The 12,950-nt window shown below is 42.1% G+C and overlaps 1 protein-coding gene across 1 annotated transcript; it reads left to right on the forward strand.

Annotated features, from left to right (window-relative positions):
• Positions 1 to 8,949: 8,949 nt before the first annotated feature.
• On the forward strand, positions 8,950 to 12,112 carry LOC114688236 (PRAME family member 12-like). The gene is made up of 4 exons (XM_028862860.1): positions 8,950 to 9,198; positions 9,595 to 10,181; positions 11,546 to 11,625; positions 11,694 to 12,112. Exons 1-4 carry the CDS (start codon positions 8,950 to 8,952, stop codon positions 12,110 to 12,112), a joined length of 1,335 nt encoding a protein of 444 aa, XP_028718693.1.
• The last annotated feature ends 838 nt before the right edge of the window (positions 12,113 to 12,950 follow it).

Consider the following 12,950-nt stretch of genomic DNA (forward strand, 5'->3'; position numbering starts at 1 on the left):
AAAAAAACTTAAAATGGTTAAGATCTGCCTGGTGGTGGTACTCATGCCTTTAATCCCAGCACTTGGGATGCAGAGGCAGGCAGATCTCTGTGAATTTGAGGTCACCCTGGTCTACAAAGTGAGTTCCAGGAAAGATACAAAGCTACACAGAGAAAACCTGTCTTGGAAAAGAAAAAAAAATTCTCAAATGTCTTTCTTCAGTATCAACAATAAAGTACCTTCTTTTATTTTAAGTAGGAAAAAACATGGCATAACCACAATCTGTATAACATAAAATGAAGTTCAAGAGTGCAAACAATCCCAAAGTTCAATATCTGGGATTCATTCATAATCCTTTTGTTTCTTTTACTTAGAAGCTTGGATCATTTCTTTTGCACTACCCTTGGCAGCTTATATATAGAGAGCCTGACTTCTAGATCTCAGCCTGCTCCATTTCATTGTGGCTGGTGCTTCTGGTGATTATCACCTGGCACTGGCATTTCCAGAACTGCTAAGGTTCACCACTGCAGCTGGACTTTGTTTAGAACTTTAGCCATGCCATACATTTGCATACCTGAGATGTTCCCTATGATCCCTTCATGTCTTTAAAACCATTATTATTTATTACATGGGTAAATCTTAAATTACAAAGTTTAGCTGCCAGAGTAAGGTATATTCTTGTGTATGAAAGCATTGAGGTGCAGCTTTGATGTTTATCAAATACCCTATTTTTTAAACACATGTAGCCATCTATTTAAATTCTCTAGAAGCTTGATGTTGAAGGTTAAAATAATTTCTAAACAGTCTTATTAAACAAAAACACATGGACCCAGAAATTGGGGTTAAAGCCTGTGAGAGATCAGAGGAATAGGAACAGCCACAGAACCTTGCCTCAACAACTCCACAGCTTCCAAAGATGAGCTACTTCCTGTCTACCCATGCATATATGCCTTGCTGTTCTGCCATCTGATATGCTCTCTGTCCAGCTGTATCACTTTCTCTTCCTGCCCAGCTCTGTCACTTACTATCTGTCTATTTGTAGAGACCTCCATGAATAACTAGTGTTGGAATTTAAGGTGTGTTCCACCATGCCTGGCTATGTTGCCAGCATGGCCTTGAACACACAGAGATCCAGACAGATCCCTGTTTGCCAAGTAATAGGATTAAAGGCAAAAGCTAACATTGCATGACTTTTGTTTACTATAGTGGCTGACTTTTTCTTCTGATCTTCAGGAAAATTTTATTGGGAGACATAGTATATTGGGGGATGCAATACATCACCCCATTGGACACTTGGTAAAGACATAAGTACTTAGGTATAAATTTCTAAGTTAACTTTTGTTAACTCAAATAGATCTTTATAGCCTTAGTAAAAAATGGCTGCCAGATACATGGCTGTCCATGAGGTCACCAGCCAAGATGGAGGAAAGCCATGTGGTTGCTGTTTAAAACATGTTTTTCTAAACAATAAACACTTGCACATGTATGCACAGTTGGATCCAAGTTTATATATATGTGTGTGTGTGTGTGTGTGTGTGTATGTGTATGTATGTATATATATACACACTTATATGTATATAAATGCAGTATATATGTATATATTATGCAGTATATAAATATATATATATATATATACAGTTAAAGCTAGCTTACATTGATACATATAGTTAAATACAAGTCATACATATGTCCATATATATATATTATTAACATAAACAGTTAGCAGAATTGTGGTGGCATTGTGTTCCCCAAAATATTGTGCACCCTAATAAAATTATCTGTGGTCAGAGACAGAATAGCCACTAGATAGATACAAAGGCTAGAAAATGGTGGCACTCACACCTTTAATCCTAGCGTTCCAGAGGTAGAAATCCCTCTGGATCTCTGTGAGTTCAAGGCCACATTGGAAACAGCCAGCATGGTGACACACACCTTTAATCCCAAGATGTGAGCCTTTAATTTTAGGGAGTGATGGCAAAAACAGAAAGATATATAAGGTGTGAAGACCAGAAACTAGAAGTATTTGGCTGGTTAAGCTTTCAGGCTTTGAAGCAGCAGTTGAGATTCATTCTGGATGAGGACTGAGAGGCTTCCAGTCTGAGGAAACAGGATCAGCTAAGGAACTGGTGAGGTGAGGTGGCTGTGACCTCTTCTGTCTCTCTGATCTTGCAGCGTCCACCCCAATACCTGGCTCAGGTTTGATTTTATTAATAAGAACTTTTAAGATTCATGTTACGCAGAATCATGAGCTAATTTTAAAATGAAATAAAACCAGAATTAACTTTTAAATTCATTATTGACAAGTACAAGAAAGCACATAGTTCACATTCCCTCTGACCATCTACAACCTTCCATATTCACTTCATACCCCTTTTGACCTCCTATAACCTCCCATGTACCCTCCCTCTGTTCACATATTTACTTCTAACAAATATCTCTCTTCCTTTTTTAAACATAGAAACTCTTACCAAAGTATTTCTTGTTATTTCCCTCAATAGTCTAGAAGATATTGTAAAGCTGCAATATTTTAAACAAGAACAGAAATGCATGCATATATCATTACAAGAATGACTCCAGATTTACATCAACATTGTACCAACATGAAGCATCTGAAACTAGCAGTAGTTTTTTCTCTTTTCTTTTTTCTTTTTTAACTAGTATTCTACTGAATCTGAATGATCAAATCAGCCCTAGCTACAGAATTATAACACAGCCACTGTAGCTTAACAACCATAGGCAGTGATGCTCCAGTCCACCCTAGGAACCAATCCTCCTTCAGGTTTGGCAGGCAGCCCCCGGGGCAGCTTGTGGGAGCCCCACCCATTAAAATGGGACATGAAGGGGACAGCATACAGCATGTGGCCAAAAGATTGTTATTAAACCCAGATTCTTAAGTACAGGAGAGTGGGAAACCGAAAGTGACTCCATGCTCCAGGTTGGCCCTAGGACCTGTAGGCTACTTCTTGACTGTGACCCTGGAGGAGCAGTTTTCCACCAGCCCCTGCCCAGTTCAGGCATACTCTGAGCTCCTGGAGGACCCTGCTGGCTCCCACCAGCTCCACCCCTCAAATCTCTGCAATGTGGTGGGGGTGGGGCCAGCCCAACATGCTGGCTATGTCTGGGTCCTTTGGTGCTCATGGCAAGCCCCAGCATCCAGCCATGCCTAGTTCCCACAGCAGCCTTTAGGCTTCCCTGGCCATCAGCTGCACAGTGTGGGGGCTGGCCTGAAACCTGCCCCATGTTGGGGTTGCAGTGCCCACTGCCCAACTGAGCACCTAGCCATGCTGAGTCTGTTAGGATTCTGTACATGTGCAGCTCTGGGTTTTGTCTTATGCCTTACATCATCAGCAAGCACTGGAGACTACACGCTGTGTCTTAAAAATGCCAGACACGACCCCCACCCTCTTTTTGTTTCCTCTTTCTCTCTGCTCCCTACTTTCCTCCCCCGCCAGGCCTGGCTCCTCCCTCCTATCCCCTCTTATTTCTAATAAAGCTTTTTATACCTCTGGTAGTTGTGGCCATGGCCCATGACTTTTCTGCCGGTAATCAGTGCCACTCACCAGCACCATTTTACCATCATTTGGTGCTGTGACTGGGACAGGAAATTCTGCACACTCAGTGTCCAGAGCTGAATGTCAGAAACCTAGCTGAGGACCTGAAACTGCCTGGTGACTGTGAGATTCACTTTTTTTTTCCAGTTTTTCAGCTTCTGGACCCACACACCACACCTGCAACCCCCACGTCTCCACCACATGTGTGATTGGTGAGTCCCATTTCCCGTGGCTCTGCAGTCTGAAGCATATTATTCATACTGGACCTCCCTTGGGGTCCACATGCTGCATCTGCTCCCAGCCCTTACCCCTATCTTGATGAAGTAGAGGGGTAACTTGTGCTGATTCTCAGATCTTTCTCCTACCCCAGGGATGCCTGGGATTGGAGTCTGATCCCAGTTTGTTATTTTAATTTTTCTCTCTCAGCTGCAGCCACGGAACATACGGGCGGATACCAGTAAATTTGGCCACATAGAAGCTTCACGGGGAACTTCTGCCAGTGAATGGGCAAATGAAAAGAGATACCTTATCCCCAACCTTTCTACTAAAGCTCTGAACCCTTCTCCCTCCCCATTTCTGATGTTTTCTCCGATAAGTGCAGCCACTTCTGTCTATCTGACTTCCACTTTCTGGTATTGGGCAGGCCACTTCTGCTGACTCACTCTAACTCACCTTAATTCCTCACACTAGTTCTCAAGCTGCCTTGAGAGGCACAGATGGGTCTGGAAGCAGGCTAGGATCCATGCAAATACATTTTTAGTAATCAGGACGGCCCTTAAGCCAGAGATCAGTTTATAGCTTACCTCCTGGCAGATCTTAGAAAAGCTGTCCTCAAGCCAGCAAGCATCAAGAAAAAAATTCAAGACATGGAGTAAAATCTCTCTCTTCTTCCCCCAGAACTCCCTGACATATGACTAAAACTAAGCATCTGGAGAGCAAGGTTCCTGACCCCACAGGTGAAAGTATCATCTGTGGCATTCAAGGTATACCAGGGCAGAGATAAAATGCACAAGAACATCCGAGGACAAAATTGCCAAGTGCTGGCACATACTGGCTCCTGAAAGGTGTTGGATCCTTGTTTTAAGTGAGAAAAAAAATAAGGTCACAAGGGGTAGTGCATGCCCTGCCAGGCCAGGGCATCAATTGAGCCGTGTACAAAAGTGCTACCTAGAAGGACAACTGGTCAGTTTTCTGTCCCAGGCACCAAGAGGCAGAGAGACCTAGGCTTGGCCACAGGCTCACAGGGAACCCAGAATGCAGCACTGAAGCAATGGAAGAAGGAAGGTGGTTCTTTGCCTTCTTGTCCTCACCTCCTTTATCTCATCCATTCCTTCTTCATTATCCCAGCAAATCAGCTGAGACACTCAGCCTCGTTGGACTGATCAGCTCCTAGATTCTTGAACTTCCCTTCAGAACTAGCAACTATTGGACTGCAGCCTGTAAGTCATTCCCATATATATTTTTAAACAGAGCCTCAGATAGGAAAACTTACCTAAAAACCACTAGGTAGCCCAGGGTGGCCTTGAATGTTTGATCTTCCTGCTTCTCCATGGAATATCTTCTCTCTATGGTAGCCTGGAAAAGTTGTGGATGACCAAGATTCACTCACTGACACAATGAAATCCAATTTGTATTAAGAGTCACTTTTAAAGCCTGGCGGTGGTGGTGCACGAAGCCAGTGGTGGTGGTGGGGCGCGCTGGCAGCGGGGGGGGGGGGGGGCAGCAGCGCAGCAGGCGGGCGGCGGCGGCGGCAGCAGCGCAGCAGCGCACGCCTTTAATCCCAGCACTCGGGAGGCAGAGCCAGGAGGATCTCTGTGAGTTCAAGGCCAGCCTGGGCTACCAAGTCAGTTCCAGGAAAGGCGCAAAGCTACACAAAGAAACCCGGTCTCCAGAAAAAAAAAAAAAAAAAAAAAAAAAAAAAGAGTCACTTTCATCCGGGTGGTGGTGGTACACGCCTTTAATCCCAGCACTCGGGAGGCAGAGGCAGGCAGATCTCTCTGAGTTCGAGGCCAGTCTGCTCTCCAAAGCGAGTTCCAGGAAAGGTGCAAAGCTACACAGAGAAACTCTATCTCAGAAAAAAAAAAAGAGTCACCTTCAGTTTTCTGAGTGACACAGCAGATTGTTTTTACCTGTTTCTAATATTAGAAAGAATACTAAGTTAGGATCTGTCTTGAAGTTTAATTCTCTGTAGTGCCTTAAATAATGTTTTAGAGTAAGGTTTGTAGTTGTTTGAATGAGAAGTTCTTCTTAATAGTAGATTACAAATTGTGCTGTGAACTACTAAATATTTTACATACTCAAGATTCAAATCTTAGCTGATCCGGGGAACTGAGACTTCAGCAATGTGGTTGTTTAGCCATGACTATTTCATATGACATTTTCTGAAAGAAAAATTGAAAATAAAGTTAAAATAAAAGGGATCCAGGTAGCAGACTCCAGCCATACCTTGTGAGTAGAGTTAAGGTCCTGAGTATGGAAGATGCCAGATCCATGCTAGACATGGCTGCATGGAGAGACAAAATTGAAAAGATGATTTTGGAATGCTTGTCATTTTTAGAATAATTGTGCATTTGGATAAAATAACACAACAATTTTTCTAGATCAAGATATTTTATATCAAATTTTATTTGAGGTCCTTTAAACTAGATTGTCCTGAAATACAATATTTACTGAAAACAATAAAAGGTACAGCCTTTACTGTTTTCTCACAGTGGTCCATGAATAGTCTAACAACCAGCTGAGGATTCTAATCTGAGGGATATAGAATGAATATAAGCACTCTGAGTTCTTTAGTCCATTCACTTTATTCTTCAAAGTCAATTCTATCCACACAGCTTCATTTCTGTCCTCATTTTTTCCTTCTCAGTCCCTTCTGCTGTTCTCTCATCTCTATGTAGTTTTTTTCATCTCTGTCATCATCTTTTTCCTTCTAAATCAATTCTCCACGGGCTCTGAGAGAACCAGTACATATACACAAGCAGTAATTCTTTGGCAAAACAATTAAAGGCTTGATGTTTTCAGGGACAAAGAGAGAGGTGATAAGTATCCACACATAAAGCATAGTTGTCAGCTTGTCCAATTCCAACCAAAAGAGGGGAGTGACTAAAGGGGAATTCTATGGTAAGGTCAACTAAAGGATAAGATCAATTAAGAAATTCTAAAAAGTAATTTATGTGCTCAAAAAGTATAATCTAGATGTGGTAAGGTAAAATGTTAGGAGTCTGTACATGTCACTATAAGTCACTAGTAAAGTAAAACTGTTTTGCACAAGAAATGAAGCTTGGCACCTATCATCAGCCTGGCCTTGTTAGAAATCTCCTTAGGTCAGTGTGAAATATCTACCTTAACTCAGTAACCTGCAAGTGTTTAAAACATCATCCCAGGAATGTGAGCAGTAAATCTCTTCAGTTAGGGTCTTGTGTAAATAAACTGGGGTGAAGGTAAGGAGGTGAGGATTTAATTGCTAGTGGCTGCTTTCTCTTATCTGTATGTGAGATGAGCTCATGCTTATCTATGTGCAGTTTTGTTCTTGGAAAAAGGTAGGTATCTTTGCTGAAATACTTTTGTCTGGAGAATGGCCCTGGCCAGATTTACATTAATGAAAACAAAAATAACCACATCTGGGGACAGTTATTCAATTACCTCAAATGTATAGGGAGAGTTGTGCCCAAGAATGAGATGCAATCCTGAGAGTACATGTGCACATAACATGGAAATGCACAGTAAATGGTGAGAATTATAGATATTATTGCATAAGAAGTTTACAGGAAACAGCCAGTTCATTCAAAAGGCTATTCCTCTTACATCTAAGAGAACCCTTATTTTGGATAGGTTGAACTTCAGAACTCTAGTTGTCACTGCTGTATACTCCCGTGGAATTTTGCTATCAGTGGTTCTCAATTCTATTGGGGTATTTAATAAGGCAACTCCATGTAGTTAAAAGGAGGTTTATTTGAGGTTGTAAATTACAAGTAAAGGGATAGGTTACAGGATCACGGAGAGGTGAAGTGCAGTCCAGCGGTGTTCTCAGGAGAATTCTGCTCAGTCTACCATCCAACATCCAAGATTACCAGGAAGCAAGAGAACTGGCACATCTGGACCTTGGCTCTTAAGGGCTCCCATCTCAGCCCTGCATCAGGGGCAGGCCTTTGGTAGGCCTGACAGTTACCAGAAGCCTCAATGGGGGTAGTACAGGTCAAAGCTGGAACAGCTACCCACTACTCAATACTATATAGATTAGACTTTCTTGGAACTCACCTGATAACTTCCTAACAGTGTTCTCATTATAGAAACTGCTCTCATGCCAGTCTTCTACTCAGTGTTTTAAGGGGAGAGTGTACTAGTCAGACATGGGAGATTTAATAAAGAACACTGTCAGTGACAGGCAGGATTATGGTCAGGGTCACATGCCTGGGATGCATAATGGCTTACATTCAACTTTAGAAACATAGGCAATTCCACTGAATCCTCCACTGTGTGAAAAACCACACCTTAAAAAAGTAAACTACATTTTCCATACTGTCTTTCTTAGCCAAGGTCATGGCCATCCTTGTAAATAGGGTTGATTCAGCAGCTAGCTACTCTCAGTTTACCTGAGGTAAAGCTTCTGTGTCAACAGCATGTCTACACCATCCAGCACAGCTTGAAATGTCACCAGATCAGTTGATATATACACTCATATGTGCATGTAAACAAAGAAAATAAATCAATGAGCTATTCAAATTCTCAAAATATTTTAGTTTTCACACAGGGTGTTATGTCTTAGTCAATAGAGACTAAGTAAAAATAATCAAAAGAAGATTAAGTGTATGAACAATTCACTTGCTAGTCAGAAAGAAGTATTTCCTTGGGAAGCAGGGCCAAAGAGGAAGGTATGAAAAGAAAAGAACATAAAAGGATATAGGAGGTCAATATATGAGTCACTTGTGAGATCTCCTCAGTCCTAACATGTACACTGAACACATGGGATGGACAACTTGTGTGGGTTCCACAAGTGACCTTGATATTCATTCATAAGGAATTTGAAAGGGGATCAGTCTCAATTTGCCACAAGAGCCATGTCTGATTGTTTGCTCTTGAATAAACTTTCCCAAGGGTAAAGAGATTCAGAGAATCAGAGCTTGATACCTGGTGAGACAATGGTTAATTTGTACCTGTGGCAGTTCTTCTGTGATGATTCACATGCTGAAGGGGATGAGGATTTGAGGTTACCAGATGTTATAAATAGTGACACTGAGTTCTTCACTGCTGCTAGAACAGAAATGATGGCCCTGGGCAGGGGGTTCCTTTGATGGGTGACACATATAAATCCCTAAGACATAGTGTAAATAAATGACTCCTGAATGTTTTACCAGGTCCTTCCATCTGAAGAGCCATCAGAATGAGCCTTGAGGCCCCATCCACACTCCTGGAACTATCAATGAAGAGTCTGCTGAGGAATGAGGCCTTGGCCATCTCAGTTCTGCATCAGCTCCCCTCAGAGTTCTTCCCGTCCCTGTTCAAGGAGGCCTTCAGGAGCAGACATATGAAGATACTGACAGCAATGGTTGCAGAATGGCCCTTCTCCTGCCTCCCTGTGGGGGCGCTGATGCAAGCCCCTGATGTGGTGATATTACAAGCTGTGCTGGATGGTGTAAGACATGCTGTTGAAAGAGCAGGTTCACCTGAGGTAAGGCCAAAGGAGAATAGAAAAGGAGTTGCCAGGTAAGGGAATTGTGGAGTCAAGTGCATGGGAATGTGGCCAATTGTAGTCATCTGATTTTCTCAGCTTTCAAGTCTGTAGAGCCTCTACTTATAAGTGAACTAATTTAATCTTCCTTCAGAAGTGCAGGGGACCTCAGTGTCAATGTACTCATAGGATTAGTCTTCTCTGTCCTCTACCCCGGGTAATAAAAAAAAAATTCAACAGTAACTTAAAGGAGATGCAGAACAAGTATTCAGTGTAGCTCATGCAGGGGCCCTTCCTTGCCTGAGAGGTGTTGCTGACATTAGAGAAATGGAATGACAGCTGACTCTATTGTACTTCTGATCTTTCATTGTCACACTGCAACTTTTTCTCTCACAGAAGGTCGAAGCTTCGAGTCCTGGACCTGAGAAAAAGTGCCATGTCTTCTGGGATGTATGGCCTGGCATAGAATGTGGAGAGACCTCAACAGGGACATTGAGTAAGGAGCAAAAAGAGAATGACCTACCTAGATATGCCCTGAGGCAGCGTTTGAAGGTGGTCACTCCTTTGTACTTAGCAGTTCACCCATATGAAGAGCAAGCATACTTGTTGCAGTGGGCCCAGCAGCAACAAGGTGCTGTGCAACTGTGCTGTTTGAAGATGATAATCAATAATACTCCTGAGCAGCTTTTCATGATGGTTTTCAATACTTTCAAGCCATACTACATTGAGGAATTGCATTTATCCGTATGGTGGAGTCCAAGAGTGCTGAGTCATTTTGCATATTGCTTTGGCCAGATGAGAAATTTGCGTAAACTCCATCTACATCGCATTACCATTTACACCTACAGAGAAGTATATACCTTGGAAGATATAGAGAAGTATACTACTAGGTTCTTTGCTCAGATCTCCAAACTCAGATGTCTCCAGGATTTTCTTATCAATGATTTGGACTTTTGCAATGAGCACATGAAGCAGTTTTTCAGGTAAGGAAGGAGAGAGAGCTATTTTGGGTACCACAGCAAACTTTCTTCTGCTACATTAGAGATTAGTGAGCACCTGAGGTCAGCCAGTCACTGTGACTTTCACAGCTGTTGGTTTATCACAGTATCTGAGAATGGTCTGGATACCATCTTAACGGGGTCAGAAGCACAATTGCTTCACTGACAACTCACCAATAAATTGCTAAGATGTTGTTAGTGACTTATGGAGAGCTTTCTTACTATTCTGTACTTTCTAGGTGCATTGTGTGGCTCAGAGAGTCTCTTTGTGTTATGTATTCTTCCTTAGATCCAGTCAACCCTGATGGTAGTGAACCAGACAGAGTAGTGGGCCTTTTGATGGTGAGGTGCCATACACGCACAATTTCCCTTGCGATCTCTGTCCTTATATCTTTGTGAACAAGAGCTATCTTGTTCCCCTGTAGAACCTTTGTCAGCTTTTTATTCACAATGGAGGGACAGATGTTGTGATCATATTGTGTGCTTAGTAGAAACAAAATTGGTGGTAAAGGGCAGAGGGTTGATTTCAGGGATTGATGCAGAGAAGGGGGGCATAGGCTATGTGGGGAAGGTAGAACTGTAGTGGTTTCTGCAAGGCACAGGACAAGACATTGCCAGAATCATTCAGGATTAGTCCTCATTTAGCCTTCTCTTCTAGGTTATAATGGCCATCTCTGGTTCTCTGGCAAATTGGGAATGAGAAGCTGCATCGCTCAGTTCTGAGCCTAGCAATTGTGATGGTGATGGACTTTAGAAGGCAATGTGGTGACTGTAGTGAGGAGACACCAACAGGCTGAGCGATGGTGGTTCAGCTCTATATAAGGACACACTGACCTTTCTTTGTGGAACCCTGTGCTGGTTAACTGTACATGAAATTGACACAGGCTAAGGTCACTTGAGAAGTAGATACTCAAAATCAGAAAATATCTTAAGATACTGATCTATAGGCAAGCCTGTGTAGCAGTTTTGTTATTATTGATTGATGCATGAGGGCCCTAACTATTGTGAGTGGGGCAATTCCTGGGCTGGTTGTCTTTTATTGTCCATAATGTAGGCTCAATAAGACACGGAGAAAAGCCAATAAGCAGCATTTCTGCATGGCCTCTCTGAATATTCCCCGCTTCCAGGAGGTTGCCCTGTTTGAATTCCTGCTCTGTGTTCCTTCAGTGATGGATTATGGATTTCTAATCACAAGGCCAATAAATCCTTTCCTCTCCCAATTTCTTTGGGTCATGGTGCTTTATCATAGCAATGGTAAACTAAACTAAGATATTGGCTCCGTAGTAGTGTCAAAACTAAAATGCCCTCCCAGACCATGAGACAGAACTAAACTCTTTTTCTTTCCTTAGATGCCTGAAGAGCCCCTTGGAGTCTCTGTCCATCAAACTGCACAAGTTCTCACCTTCTGACTGGAAGTACCTGTCTCAGTGTCAGGGCTTTTTCAGCTAAAACACCTGAACCTCTTTAGTGCTTCATTATTCAACTTATGTCCCACAGCTCTGCAAGTTCTCCTCAAGAGTGTAGCAGACACTCTGCAAACTCTGCAGATAAGCAACTGCTGTATCAGAGACTCTGAACATGGTACCCTCCTGCCTGCCCTGAGCCAGTGCCTCCAGCTGAGCAGTGTAAATTTCTATGACACTGCCATTTCCATGTCTGCCCTGAAGGACCTTCTGCAAAGCCTGGCCAATCTAAGCAAGTTAACTGAGGAGCATTACCCTGCCCCACTGGAGTGTTATGATGACCAGGGCCATGTCTTAGTCAACAAATTTGCAAATGTGTGTCTTGATCTTCTGAATACAATCAGAGTCAGAAGACAGCCCAAAGTTATTGACTTTGCCACAAAGTCTTGCAGCAAATGTTCCCAGCGCTGTGTCTTTGATAGGAAGCCCAGACTTTGTCCTTGTTTGTTATAAACAGGAATTGGTTAAACCAAGAAACTGAGAAATGAAAGTCTGAGAAATAGAACATTCAGTAAGGTGTTCAAGAACCCGTGGTTTCAGACACTGTTTGATACATGAGAAAAAATGTTATTCATTGGAATCAATTATATTGCATGACTTGATGAAGAATAATAGCACCATGGGCACTAGAATTCTTATAGAATTCTTAAAACAGATCTGCATCTCAAGTGTGCTCCTTTCAGGATGTGGTGACCAGTGGCTTTACCCTACATGGTAGTTGTAAACTTATAGATGCTTTTCTCTGATGCCCTGATCACTCATTGAACTTATGTTTTCATACACAGTCAGGATGCTACCTTATCTAGTGTGACCAGGGGCATTGTAGTCTGTGACTTGTTATATCAAAATGAACAGGAATCATTTATCTCATTGTCTTCCCCTCTTTACCTTCCATCACTTGGGTATTTGGTTTATGTTCACACAATTTTTAAAATGAACTTATTCAGTACAGACTCCATCTCCTATGGAGAAGGTTTTGGATAATGAAGGGAATTACAACCCAGTGTAATCAGATAGGAGGCACTGTACATACATCTAAGTTTGCTGAGGCAAAAGTCCTCACATTGAATCTAACTGTACCTGAGATCTTGATGCCAAATACCCAGATATAAGGTGTGCCTTCATGTTCTTATCTGAGTACTCACTCTATTTCCATTTCTTTTTCACTATAGCATATAACAATAAATTAGATTTAAATTATACTCTTTGGGTTTCATTAATAATACACTCTAATTGTGTTTCACTAAATGTCACTGTACTGAACTCTAACCCAACCTAATGTACTAACTTG

The sequence above is a fragment of the Peromyscus leucopus genome, unplaced genomic scaffold, assembly GCF_004664715.2.
Source record: "Peromyscus leucopus breed LL Stock unplaced genomic scaffold, UCI_PerLeu_2.1 scaffold_1342, whole genome shotgun sequence".
NCBI classification, from domain to species: Eukaryota; Metazoa; Chordata; class Mammalia; order Rodentia; family Cricetidae; genus Peromyscus; species Peromyscus leucopus.

What these genes read in the sequence shown, in the direction of transcription:
- LOC114688236 (XM_028862860.1), top strand. Translation starts at nt 8,950, where the DNA reads ATGAAGAGTCTGCTGAGGAATGAGGCCTTGGCCATCTCAGTTCTGCAT. An exon ending in AAAGAGCAGGTTCACCTGAG is followed by an intron (nt 9,199 to 9,594) that starts GTAAGGCCAAAG and finishes TTTCTCTCACAG; the next exon opens with AAGGTCGAAGCTTCGAGTCC. An exon ending in CTGGAAGTACCTGTCTCAGT is followed by an intron (nt 11,626 to 11,693) that starts GTCAGGGCTTTT and finishes TATGTCCCACAG; the next exon opens with CTCTGCAAGTTCTCCTCAAG.